The sequence below is a fragment of the Ascaphus truei genome, chromosome 14 (assembly GCF_040206685.1).
Source record: "Ascaphus truei isolate aAscTru1 chromosome 14, aAscTru1.hap1, whole genome shotgun sequence".
In the NCBI taxonomy this organism is placed as follows: domain Eukaryota; kingdom Metazoa; phylum Chordata; class Amphibia; order Anura; family Ascaphidae; genus Ascaphus; species Ascaphus truei.
In genome coordinates, this window is record NC_134496.1 from 53,016,457 (window position 1) to 53,030,428 (window position 13,972).

The window sequence follows — 13,972 nt, forward strand, 5'->3', positions numbered from 1 at the left end:
TAGATCCCTGAAAGGGATAGGATTTTGCTTATATGATTTTGGTTTTATTTCTTGAAATAACAGTGTGGGAAATATTGTAACACTGAAATATGTGAACTGCTGAATGAAAGTATCTGAGTACCTCTAACCTTCACATGTTAAAGCTGCAGTACCTTACTTGGATGAAAATAAAGCAGGCAGAAGCCTGAGTTAAGCAGCATAATACTTTGCATGATCCTGTTTGTTGTATAATTAACCCTAGAAGACTGTGTCGGAAGAACCCAGACAGACGTCAGCACTACAAAAGAGGGGCGTTTGTCACAATATATAGTGCTTGACAAATCACCAAAAATCTACTCGCCGAACCAAAAAATCTACTCGCCACCTAGTCACGCCCCCAACTCCTCCCCTAGTCCCACCACAAACCCTCCCCTAGTCCCACCCCAACCTCCCCTAGTCCCCACCCCAACCCTCCCTAGTCCCACCCCCAGCCCCGCTTTAAAAAAAATACATAAATAAAATAAATTGAATAAATTCTTAGTAAGAACAACATTAGTTTTTGACATAAATGTATTTATTGTATTACATTATACTACAATTAGTCCTTGTTACGTGTGTGTGTGTGTGTGTGTGTGTGTGTGTGTGTGTGTGTGTGTGTGTGTGTGTGTGTGTGTGTGTGTGTGTGTGTGTGTGTGTGTGTGTGTGTGTGTGTGTGTGTGTGTGTGTGTGAATGCTGGATCTAGAAATAAAAGCCAGGTGTGAATGACTAGTTTCCTGAACCCCTTAACCAGTGTCTGGACGTCCCCGCTTCACAATATCTAAAGCAGCAATCCCACCTGGGATCTTACCTGATCCGCAGTCCCTCAATGTCCAGGTACCCTCATTCCCGCAATGTTATACATTGGAGGGGAGGTGTTCCTTACCTGTCTTCTGGGTTAGGGGGGATTCCGATGTCTCCCGTGTGAAGCTTGAGTCAGATATGGAAGTAACCAGTATAGGTTATTTCGGTGTAGTATAAGGCAGTTAAGATATACATGGTAAATAAGATATCCAGATCCAGAGTGTGAGACAGAGAGAGAGTGTGGGGTGAGAGACAGACAGAGAGAGTGTGGGTGAGACACAGAGAGAGATACACACAGAGATAGGATGAGAGAGAGACACACAGAGAGAGAGGGTGTGAGAGAGAGAGAGAGAGACAGAGAGAGAGTGAGATAGACAGAGAGAGAGAGGGTGAGAGAGACAGAGAGAGGGTGAGAGACAGAGAGAGAGAGACAGAGACAGGGTGAGAGAGACAGAGAGAGAGAGACAGAGGATGAGAGAGACACACACAGAGAGAGAGAGAGACAGAGAGAGAGAGAGAGACAGACAGACAGAGAGAGAGAGACAGAGAGAGACAGAGAGAGACAGAGAGAGACAGAGAGAGACAGAGAGAGACAGAGAGAGACAGAGAGAGACAGAGAGAGACAGAGAGAGGGTGATGGACAGAGAGAGGGTGATGGACAGAGAGAGGGTGAGAGACAGAGAGAGGGTGAGAGACAGAGAGAGGGTGAGAGACAGAGAGAGGGTGAGAGACAGAGAGAGGGTGAGAGACAGAGAGAGGGTGAGAGACAGAGAGAGGGTGAGAGACAGAGAGAGGGTGAGAGACAGAGAGAGGGTGAGAGACAGAGAGAGGGTGAGAGACAGAGAGAGGGTGAGAGACAGGGAGAGGTGAGAGACAGATAAAGGGTGAGAGAGAGACAGAGAGCGGGTGAGACAGAGAGCGGGTGAGAGAGAGAGCGGGTGAGAGAGAGAGCGGGTGAGAGAGAGAGAGCGGGTGAGAGAGAGAGAGCGGGTGAGAGAGAGAGAGCGGGTGAGAGAGAGAGCGGGTGAGAGAGAGAGAGAGCGGGTGAGAGAGAGAGCGGGTGAGAGAGAGAGAGAGCGGGGTGAGAGAGAGAGAGCGGGTGAGAGAGAGAGAGCGGGTGAGAGAGAGAGAGCGGGTGAGAGAGAGAGAGAGCGGGTGAGAGAGAGAGAGAGCGGGGAGAGAGAGAGAGGAGCGGGTGAGAGAGAGAGAGAGCGGGTGAGAGAGAGAGAGAGCGGGTGAGAGAGAGAGAGAGCGGGTGAGAGAGAGAGAGAGCGGGTGAGAGAGAGAGAGAGCGGGTGAGAGAGAGCGGGTGAGAGAGAGAGAGCGGGGTGGAGAGAGAGAGAGCGGGTGAGAGAGAGAGAGCGGGTGAGAGAGAGAGAGCGGGTGAGAGAGAGAGAGCGGGTGAGAGAGAGAGAGAGAGCGGGTGAGAGAGCGGGTGAGAGAGAGAGAGAGAGCGGGTGAGAGAGAGAGAGAGCGGGTGAGAGAGAGAGAGAGAGAGCGGGTGAGAGAGAGAGAGAGAGAGAGCGGGTGAGAGAGAGAGAGAGAGCGGGTGAGAGAGAGAGAGAGAGCGGGTGAGAGAGAGAGAGAGCGGGTGAGAGAGAGAGAGAGCGGGTGATAGAGAGAGAGAGCGGGTGAGAGAGAGAGAGCGCGTGAGAGAGAGAGAGCGGGTGAGAGAGAGAGAGCGGGTGAGAGAGAGAGAGCGGGTGAGAGAGACAGAGCGGGTGAGAGAGAGAGAGCGGGTGAGAGAGACAGAGAGAGGGGGAGAGGGACAGAGAGAGAGACAGAGAGAGGGTGAGAGAGACAGAGGGTGAGGGACAGAGAGAGGGTGAGGGACAGAGAGAGGGTGAGGGACAGAGAGAGGGTGAGGGACAGAGAGAGGGTGAGGGACATAGAGAGGGTGAGAGACATAGAGAGGGTGAGAGACAGAGAGAGGGTGAGAGACAGAGAGAGGGTGAGAGACAGAGAGATTGAGAGAGAGTGAGGGACAGAGAGAGGGTGAGGGACAGAGAGAGGATGAGGAAAAGAGAGAGGATGAGGAAAAGAGAGAGGGTGAGAGACAGAGAGAGGGTGAGAGGGTGAGGGACAGAGAGAGGGTGAGGGACAGAGAGAGGATGAGGGAAAGAGAGAGGGTGAGAGACAGAGAGGATGAGAGGGTGAGAGACAGAGAAAGGGTGGTGGGGTGATTGGGTGGGGTGACTGGCAGGGTGATTGGGTGGGGGGGGTGGGGTTATTTTGGGGTGTGGTGATTGGATGGGGGGGGTGATCAGTGCCTGATTGGGTGGGGGGTTGGGTGGGTGATTATGGGGTGACTGACTGGGTTATTGGGTGGGGGGTGGGGTGACTGACTGGGTGACTGACAGGGTGACTGACAGGGTGACTGACTGGGTGGGGGGGTGGGTGTGACTGATTGGGGGGGTACTTCTGATGTCCTGCACATACACACACTCTTCCATACACACACTCTCTCTCCCATACATACACACTGTCTCACACGGGACGGGGGGAGGAGGGGGGAAGAGAGAATAGGCCGTGACCGAGCACCACCACCACAGCCCCGCTCCCCCCCGTGCGGGCAGCCACGGGGACTGGGAGGGAAGTGGGGACCGGGGGGGAAAGCGTTGATTGGGGGTGGGTAAGCGTCGACCAGGGGAGGGAGGCGGGAACCGGGGGGGGGGGGAAGAGGGGGAAACTCCCCCGCTACCATCTTCCGCCTGAGCAGCCACGGGACCGGGGGGGAAAGCTGGGATTGGGGGGGAAAGCGGGGATTGGGGGGGAAAGCGGGGATTGGGGGGGGGAAACACCCCCGCTACCATCTCCCACTCCGCGCGAGCAGCCACAGAGACCGTGGGGGGTGAGGGGGGGAATATGGGAGGGAACACCCCCGCTACCATCTCCCGCCCTATGCGAGCAGCCACGGGGACCGAGGGGAAGGGGGAACCAGGGGGGAACACCCCATATATCCCAGTGGTGTGAAAATGAAGTGCACCCTCTTTGAATTCTATGGTCTTACATATCAGGACATAATACAATCATCTGTTCCTTAGCAGGTCTTAAAATTAGGTAAATACAACCTCAGATGAACAACAACATATGACATATGATCCCAAGCACACCAGCAAATCTACAACAGAATGGCTGAAAAAGAAAAGAATCAAGGGGTTGCAATGGCACAGTCAAAGTCCAGACCTCAACCCGATTGAAATTGCTGTGGCTGGACCTTACGATTGCTGTGCATAAACAAACGCCCACAAAACTCCATGAACTGAAGCAACGTTGTAAAGAAGAGTGGGCCAAAATTCCTCCACAGCGATGTGAGAGACCGATAAAGTCATACAGAAAATGATTACTTCAAGTTATTGCTGCTAAAGGTGGTTCTACAAGCTATTAAATCATAAGGTGTACTTAGTTTTGCACACATTGCTTCTCCATTTTGGCTTTATTTTTGTTAAATAAATCATGACACGGTGTAATATGTCATGTGTTGTTGTTCATCTGAGGTTGTATTTACCTAATTTTAAGACCTGCTAAGAAACAAACCATAGAATTCAAAGAGGGTGTATTTTCTTTTTCACACACCGAGTTTGTGTGTGTGTGTGTGTGTGTGTGTGTGTGTGTGTGTGTGTGTGTGTGTGTGTGTGTGTGTGTGTGTGTGTGTGTGTGTGTGTGTGTGTATAGAGAGAGAGAGAGAGAGAGAGAGAGAGAGAGAGAGAGAGAGAGAGAGAGAGAGCGCGCACGCCCCATAGTATAAAACTGTATATTTAATGATGGGAAGGGGGAGGGGGGGGAAGAATATCACTCACAAGGGTAAAAGAGTTAAAAGCATGTCGTGATTAAATCACCACCATACCGGACCTTTCCCCTCTCCTGACTTCCCTTTGAGAGTCACCCGTGGTGTGACGAAACGCGTCAGGGAGCGTCATTACGTCAGACGCATGACACTGACATCATCACCGCGCGCTGGGACTCACTGACCCGCGCGATTGTTGCAGAGGCTTCCCAGCTTGGAACCACTCCACAGGACTCCCCCATTGATGCAGAGAAGAACTACTATCCTGGCTTTGGATTGGGACGTCACCCTGGGACTGCACAGACCATGAGGCTGCAGTTCTAAACCGGATGGTGGTGATTATATATCACAGAATGCTTTTTTACATTGTACCTTTGTAAGTGCAATTCTTATTCCCCACCCTCCCTTCCCCTCATTAAATTTTACAATTTTACGCTATGGGTGTGCGCTCTCTCTTCCCCCTTTTCTCTAGATTCCCTGTGGATGTGGTTTGTCCACTTTGAGAGCAGCCGGAGACCCTCTATACCAGAACTTATTGGATTCATTGGACTATTTGAGGACTGGTTTTTATACCTCTTTTTTCCCTATTTGTGGAGATATTCATTTGCTGTATGAGTATTTATATTTTGTTTTTATTGTAAGCTTGGTTTTAGGTTTTGTCCTATTATAATTGATTTATCATTCATTTTGATTTTCATATATATTTTTCATTTTTATATATTTTTTTCATTTTTATTGTTATATTTCAATTTGTTTATGTACACCTAATTCACAGAGCTTTACTCCTAGTGAGTCACACTGTATATCAGCAACCATTTGCAGAGGCGCAGCTCAGTCCCTTTTCTTTTTGTTCGTCTATATATATATATATATATATATATATATATATATATAGAGAAAGAGAAGAGAGCGCACGCCCAATAGTATTAAACTGTATATTTAATGATGGGAAGGGGGAGGGGGGGGAAGAATATCACTCACAAGGGTAAAAGAGTTAAAAGCATGTCGTGATTAAATCACCACCATCCGTATCTTTACTTGACTCTGATGTCCGTCAGTCTCTGGATGATGGAGGATCCGTGATCATCAGGATGTTTCAGAGCGTGGAAGAAGTAATACCGGAATCGTGTTGGAGTCCTCAGAGAATCTCCTTGCTGGATGGCCTCAAGCTGTTAGACGCACGAACCTGCCTGTTCATGCGCACACGTGATGACGTAATGTCCGTACGTGACGTATTGCGTAATGACGCTCCCTGACGCGTTTCGTCACACTCGGGCGACTTTCTCGTCAGGGAGCGTTATTACGCAATACATCATTAAATATACAGTTTTATACTATGGAACGCGTTATAGGAGAACTCACCTTCCACTATTATAGCAAATGGTGGCATTGCTCACCCCTACAATGTCAGTCTGTGCCAGCCAGGGGAACCAGACTTTTTGAAAATTTGAGCCAGTGTCATTGACCAAACTTGTCAATTTCTCCATCTGGCAGACAAACCAAATTCTGTTCCGAATCTTTTCTAACGATGGAGTTGTATTTTGCTTCCACAATGCCGCCGTCTCACACCGCACCGCCGTCGCGAAATGAGCGACCAATTTGTTTCCTGCTCTCGACAGGCCCTCTAGTGGCCGATTCAGGAGAAATAGCCAGGGATCCAGAGGAATTTCGAGGCCCAAGATCCTCTCCAGCCAATTCTGAACCTGTTCCCATGTTGGGCGCAGTCGAGGGCAAGACCACAGCATGTGCAGCAGGTCCCCAGGCTCTCCACATTGTCTAGGGCACAAGGGGGAGTAACCCGTGACAAATTTCGAGAACCTAACTGGGGTGAGATACCACCTCATTAACACCTTATATGAGTCCTCCTTCAACGTCATACAGATCGAGGTTTTTGCTGTTGCCTCAAGTATGTCTGTCCAGTCCTCGTCCTCTAAAGTCTCCCTAAGTCCCTCTCCCAGTGGGTCATGTAGTCAAGACGTGGCTTGGGTCCAAACCCATGATCGATTACTTCTCTATACAGTCTAGATGTAAGTCCCGAGATGTTGTGCCCACGTGCACAGAGCGATTCGAAATTCGTCATTTTAGGACGGTCTTGTATTTGTGTAAAATGCCCGGATCTGGAGGTATCTAAAAAATTCTGTGTTGGGGATGCCTTTGTCGGCCTGAATTTGCGTGAATGTTTGAATAGTGCTTATGCCTTCCAGATCCCTCAGCCTCCCCGTATGGAGTGGGGGTCTTTTAATATGTATCGGCCAACTTGCAGCGCCGGGCGGTTCCCCCGCAGTCCCCGGGCGCGGTACACCTGTCCCTTCTGTCCCCCCCTGTCGGAGGCCCTGCTCTTAGGATTAAACACTGGAATATACTGCTTGTTACACCCCTGGCGGCATATTGAGCAGGGCCCACGCCTTCTCACCTCCAAACAGGTACCCTGACCCCTTGTCACGATAGAGCGATGAACAGGATGAGTTTAACCCCAACACTGCCTGTTCCTATCAGGACTTATAGTGCTGAGGCCAGTAGAAGGCTATAGCCAGGGGCACTAGGCTACAATAGGAAACAGGGGAACAAGAATTCCTGAGATTAAGGCCTTAATGATCCTTGGAGGTGGCTGCAGTGTAATTGAGGTTGTGTGACGGGTTTTGGGGAATTATTGCGGGGAGGCGAGTGAGATAGCTGGGTGTTAATAACCCCTTCCACATGCACCAGGGGGGGGGGGCTAACTCCGGTCCTCAAGGGCCACCAACAGGTCAGGTTTACAGAATATACCCGCTACAGCACTGGTGGCTCACCAGTCACCTGTGCTGAAGCGGGGATATCCTGTAAACCTGACCTGTTTGTGGCCCTTGAGGACTGGAGTTGGCCACCCGTGACATACACACGTGCACACAGGTAGTCGGTATATGTGACACCCATGTTAACTAGCACTGCATCACATTTGTGAAAGAAAAAATGGAGGTATGACCCACTCTGGTAGCAGAGGGGTTAATGTGTGATGGACTGTTTCTTGTAAGAAATAAATACTGCATTGAGAGAGGGAGATGAGAGAGAAAAGGGGTAGAGAGAGAAGGGGGAGAGAGAGAAGGGGGAGAGAGAAGGGGGGAGAGAGGGAGGGGGAGAGAGAGAGGGAGAGATAGGTGGAGAGGGAGAGAGAAAGAAGAGGGAGGGGGAGAGAAAGATAGGAGAGAGATTGGAGAGAGGGAGAGAGAGAAAGAGGGAGGGAGAGAGATAGGAGGGAGGGAGAGAGATGGGAGGGAGGGAGAGAGATAGGACGGAGGGAGAGAGATGGGAGGGAGAGAGAGAGATGGGAGGGAGGGAGAGAGATGGAGGGAGGGAGGGAGGGAGAGAGATGGGAGGGAGGGAGGGAGGGAGAGAGATGGGAGGGAGGGAGTTAGGGAGAGAGATGGGAGGGAGGGAGAGAGATGGGAGGGAGGGGGAGAGAAGATAGGAGAGAGATTAGAGAGAGGGAGAGAGAGAAAGAGGGAGGGAGAAAGATGGGAGGGAGGGAGAGAGATGGGAGGGAGGGAGAGAGATAGGAGGGAGGGAGAGAGATGGGAGGGAGGGAGAGAGATGGGAGAGAGGGAGAGAGATGGGAGGGAGGGATAAATCAGACCTAGTATCAGTTTCAATTCCTGTGCAGGAAGACCGGGAAATGGAAACTAGAGTCCGGAATCTTCCTGCGGTCGCCAGACTTTCTGGAGCTTTGGTTTTTGTTGGGGAAGTGACAATCACTATGTAAATGGACTTTTCAGCCCCTGACCTTACACCTGCTGTACAGACCAAAGTTTCTGAATGTCTCTCTGCTATATCATCCTGGATGTTCCTCCGCCGACTTTAACTTAACATGGCAAAGCCAGAGATCTTCATACTTCCTCCCAAACCTGGCCCTACTACCTCCTTCTATATTACTGGTTGGCAGCACTATCATATGCCCAGTAGCACAAGCACGCTGCCTAGGGGTCACACTCTACTCCCTCACATTCATAATGTAGCCAAAACCTCCATAACATTACAAAGATACGCCCTTTCCTCTGTTGCTCTACTGCTAAAACTCTGACACAGGCCCTCATTCTCTCCCGTCTCGATTACTGTAACCTCCTGCTGTCCGGCCTTCCTGCCTCTCACCTGTCTCCCCTACAACATATCCTAAACACTGCTGCCAGAATCACTCTACTCTTTCCTAAATCTGTCTCAGCATATCCCCTGCTGAAATCCCTCTCTGGCTTCTTATTAAACTCTGATTTACAAAATTATCATCCTTATGTTTAATGCTTATATAACTTCAAATCATTTGCGTTAAAAAACTTTTAATCTGAGAGTTTTCACATAAAAGCACATTACAGAGGACGTCAGTAAGTGTCAGACATTGGAACGAGTGAATCACACAGACGATCGCTTCTCTGCAGAATACACGGATTCCATGTGATTTGTAAGGAAAAAATATATAACAAAACAAAACCCCATTGCTGAATACTGTGCACTTTGATGTCCTGTGTTTTTTTTATAGATATTGCTGCATCAGTCCTGTCCCTCCCTGCACCTAAACAAGGGAAAGCACGCAGACATGTAACACATTTGCTACAATTTGTCAATTTAAAAAAAATATGTAAATAGCTTAATTTATCACTTAACACAGGGGGACTCAACTCCAGTCATCAAGACCCCCAACAGGTCAGGTTTTAAGGATATTCCTGCTTCAGCACATGTGGCTCAATCATTCCCTGCTTCAGCACAGGTGGCTCAATCAGAACAGAGGTAAAAGAGAAGTTTCAACAGTTTAGTGTTAGGACCTGCAAAATTTGGTTATGCCTTGATACGGCTTGGAGGCTTATAACGCTTTGGCCAAAGGGTTGAACTAAATTACCCTTATTCATGAGAATATTATTATTGAAGTATTTAACTATATACTATTTACTATATATTTTGTCACATTGGATGTAGCATTGTAAGGAACCCCAACCCTCTCTAATAGCGCGTCTGAGATCAGATGCATTGTAAAGAACCCCAACCCTCTCTAATAGCGTGTCTGAGATCAGATGCATTGTAAGGAACCCCAACCCTCTCTAATAGTGCGTCAGAGATCAGATGCATTGTAAGGAACCCCAACCCTCTCTAATAGCGCGTCTGAGATCAGATGCATTGTAAGGAACCCCAACCCTCTCTAATAGCGCGTCTGAGATCAGATGCATTGTAAGGAACCCCAACCCTCTCTAATAGCATTACTGGGATCAGATGCATTGTAAGGAACCCCAACCCTCTCTAATAGAGCGTCTGAGATCAGATGCATTTTAAGGAACCCCAACCCCCTCTAATAGCGCATCTGAGATCAGATGAATAGTAAGGAACCCCCTCTCTAATAGCGTGTCTGAGATCAGATGTATTGTAAGGAACCCAAACCCTCTCTAATAGCGCGTCTGGGATCAGATGCATTGTAAGGAACCCCAACCCTCTCTAATAGCGCGTCTGGGATCAGATGCATTGTAAATTCTTCTGTATTTGGTACAATTTTCAAATGACCTGAAAATTGCAGGGAACCCTTTAGGGGTGCCTGGGGAACCCCCGTTTAAAAACACTGATCTAGGTCACTGAGCCACTAATGATAGAATAGACTGTAAACATTCATGTCCACAATAAACTATTAAAGTGCAGTATTCATTCTGCGATGCCTGGGTTCAGTGTGTGTCCCCCCATGTATCTATCCATGTACATAGTGCCTCACATTAAAATAACATGGGGTGTAATATATACTGGGGAAAAACGCTTCAAAACATATTAGTAAAGAAAGTGGAAAACGAGTCCCTGCCCCGAAGAGCTTACAATCTAAGTGACACCTGTCACATGATTATGTCCCCAGCAACAGATTTTAAAAACAAACTGTAGATGTTTCTGGATATGTTTGGTCTCCAAAGTTCCCTTCTCGTGTGTGGATAGTAATTAGTAACAGTCCCATGTCTGCAGCCTGAGTCACAGAGCGAAACAGATGCAGGCAGTTTCTGTTCCTGTACAAACAGCTGGTCCTCCCTGGGAGGAGGAGACACGGCACTGACATAACATACCGCAGGAATAATAACTTGGGCTTCCAGCCTATATAACTTTGAGAAACATTGATTTTTACAGGTTTAATGCCGAGACCGATCAGTTACTTAAACCCACAAAAATGGCTGGTGCTCGAATCGCTAAATTCATTGATATTTTGTGTATCACGCAACTCTTCGCTTAACCTCTCTCACTAATGCATTTAACCCTTTCTCAGGTCCCAGGTTAACAAAAGTGAGGTAAAACCAATGAGAATGTTAAAATGATAACAGCACAAAATAAAACAATATTTTCTTTTAGAGATGGGCCTCCCTTTACTCATACGGAGCCATAAAAAGCTCGGAAAACGATATTGTTAGATGATCCCACTTATTTACCATTACAATTGAAACAATGTTAACGTTTTACCTGTTGGTGCCGTACAAATAAGAAATAATAATAAAAATGTTAACAAATTATTTGCATTATTCCTATTAAATAATTACATTTTGTGCAGAATCCTTACACTGTTCTGGTCTAATCCTTCACTAGCCCCGGAGGAAACACGATTGGATTGTTTATTGGGGAGAATTTGGGGTCAGCAGTTGTTCAAGGCTGTGTTTCTGATTCTATGGGGGCTGTGCACAAAGCAGTGATAAGTGTTTTTAAGTGAGATAAATGCTTTATGGCGCATTTTTTTTTAGCAATGACTGTGTTTTGATGATAAAAAGCCGTTAAAGTGCGATACTGCCGTGTTATCGTTGCTTTGTGAATTGCGCTGCACGCAATATTGCACCATAAAGGCCTTTATCTCACTTAAAAACAGTTATCACTGCTTTGTGCATAACCCCCTATGTGAGCCAGGTGTGAGGGTGGGGGGCAGGGGGGTATCTGTGGTCAAAGTGTGCTAAAAACAGACCATTTCTTGCAGGAGAGATGGCACCATCCAACAACATCTGGATAGATACATTCCATGACCTGCAAAGGACAGAGCTGGGAGAGAGATATGGCCACATCTGGACTCTGCAGTTTAACTACCAGATAAAGGACATACTACCTCCAGATATGAAACAGAAGGGCTGGAAGATCTCACAAGCCTCTCACCGTGCCAGGTAACCTGAGACAAAATCCAGGTACAAGGGCTCTCTGCTCGTAACATGGAAGTCCTCCCAATAATATTCAAACACGGAGGAAAGACACATAGGAGACATACTTCATTTCCAGTAACCCCTCCAGATAACATGAATGAGTGTTTTCCGCTAAAAAGGACAATCTTGATTTGATAACATCACAGTGAGTTACAGTATAACCCACCTGTGCTGTGGAAATGAGTCAATCACTTTGTGTGCAATGTTATCATTAAACAAAGTGCAGACATGTACTGTATATCTTTATCTCAAGTTCCCTCTGTCCTCTCTTCTCTCTAGTTTTACCTGCGAGCAGTGCTCCCATTTTTGGAACTCTGCCCGAGTTGCCCTGATCTTTCACTACTGCCTCAGGAGACCTAAGAAAGGCATCGTCTTCCTGCGCCCATTTGAACAGCGTTGCCGAGAGTGAGACAATGATTTCTACGTGAAGCCAAGATTCAAGGAGGATAACGTAGAGACAATCCTGAACAGACTCATCTTAAAAATTAGAAAGAACTGTTACAAAGAGGACATAGACTCAGATGTCCCGGGTCCAAACCAACCAGTGTTCAGAACCAAACCTCATGAGAAGGAGCTGTGTGAGGCCTGCATGGAAGGCATATGTAACAGAGACCGGGAGGTCTCCTAATGCACCACACTCTCCAGTACGAAGCATTCGATAAATCGTCACTCCCATAACTCAAGGTCTTCTCTGCAGATTGAGTTATCCTAACAAGTAAAGATGCACAATGTCTGGCACAGAGAATAAAAATAAAGATTGTTAATTCCGTATCATTTCAGATTCTTCTTCTGTCTCCCGCGTCATTCTTATATCACGTCGTGAACCCTGGGCCGACGCAAGGATTTCATGTGCCCTAGGCGAAACTTTAAATTTGCGACCCAAAAAGGCTCCCCCCCCCACACCACCTTCTCGCTTACTGGCGCCACAGCAGGAGCGGAGCGGCACAGCAGAGTGGCACAGTAGTCAGACAGCTAGCGGCAGTAGAAGACCATGTCAGCGGAGCGAAGAAGTTGAAACAGCGGTGGTGGTGGCGGCGGCGGCGGCGGCGGCGGCGGCAGGGGAAGACATGCAATCGTACCAGGAGCAGAGCAGCACAGGAGTCGGCAGGGGAGGAACGCGCTGTAACACCGGAAGTTGATTGGCGTCTGACTTCCTGTGCCGGCACTGGAAGTCAGACTCTGGTCAACTTCCGGTGTTACAGAGCGCTCCTTCCCTGCCGACTCCTGTGCTGCTCTGCTCCTGGTACGATTGCATGTCTTCCCCTGCCGCTGCCGCCATGCCACCGCTGCCCGCGGTTTTAACTTCTTCCCTCGGCTGACATGGTCTTCTACTGCCGCCAGCTGTCCGAGGAAAATGTATTATTAATGAGCCCCTAGGACCTTTGCGCCCAGGCGTCCGCCTAGGTTCGCCTAATGGACGGGCCGTCCATGATTTGTACCTTTGAATTTCTTTCCTTTGCGGGTCAAAACCCGATCACAAGCTTCCTGACTTAATCCCAGCTCCCTAGTCCTGTAAATGGTATCAATCAAGTATAGCGGTGGGATGGGAGAGACCAATAACACCGTTATACTGGTGGAGCATGGTTTTGCAACTAGTGCAAAAGACAATTAGACGGCAAGCTCTTCATCACTGGAAATGACCTTGCCAGTAAAATCTACGTACGTACAGGGCTGTCAAATTCAGTTAAATATAAGTTATAGAAAGTGTTTAAAACCGAGGTGCACCTGGGGCCCCAGGTCAGAGCTCCAGCCCCCACAGGGCCAGAGGGTCCTGCAACACATTGCATTGGCACTAAAGGGGAATCAGACCATTAGGGGAAGTCGGTAATCGGAGAGTGATGGTTCTAGTGCTGGGGTGGTCAACACCAGTCCTCAAGGGCCACCAACAGGTCAGGTTTTCAGGATATCCCTGTTTCAGCACAAGGTGATTGAGCCACCTGTTGGTGGTCCGTCAGCACTGGAGTTTGGCCAACCCTGCTCTAGATAAACGATCCCATTGCAGCGTAACTATGCCCAGACGGAGAGAGGAATGCTGCCATCGGGTAAGATGCGAACAATTCCATCAATACATTTACAGAAGAGTTACCCCCGGAGGCAGAGCCACTCGCAGCGGTACAGAGGATGATCCCAAGACCCCAAAAGTATGATGTAAATGTAGTTTATGTTCCCATCCCTGTGGGATGCGTGGGCCTGTGTGCGTGGGCC

General features: G+C 48.4%; 1 protein-coding gene across 1 annotated transcript in view; it reads left to right on the forward strand.

Moving 5' to 3' along the window:
* LOC142465509 (receptor-transporting protein 3-like) overlaps positions 1-12,502 on the forward strand; it is an 18,465-nt gene extending 5,963 nt beyond the window's left edge. Inside the window, exons 2-3 of the mRNA XM_075569461.1 lie at positions 11,551-11,731; positions 12,047-12,502. Of these exons, the coding sequence (XP_075425576.1) occupies positions 11,551-11,731; positions 12,047-12,176 (311 nt within the window). The 3' untranslated portion in view covers positions 12,177-12,502. The remainder of the gene's footprint in view (positions 1-11,550; positions 11,732-12,046) is intronic.
* The last annotated feature ends 1,470 nt before the right edge of the window (positions 12,503-13,972 follow it).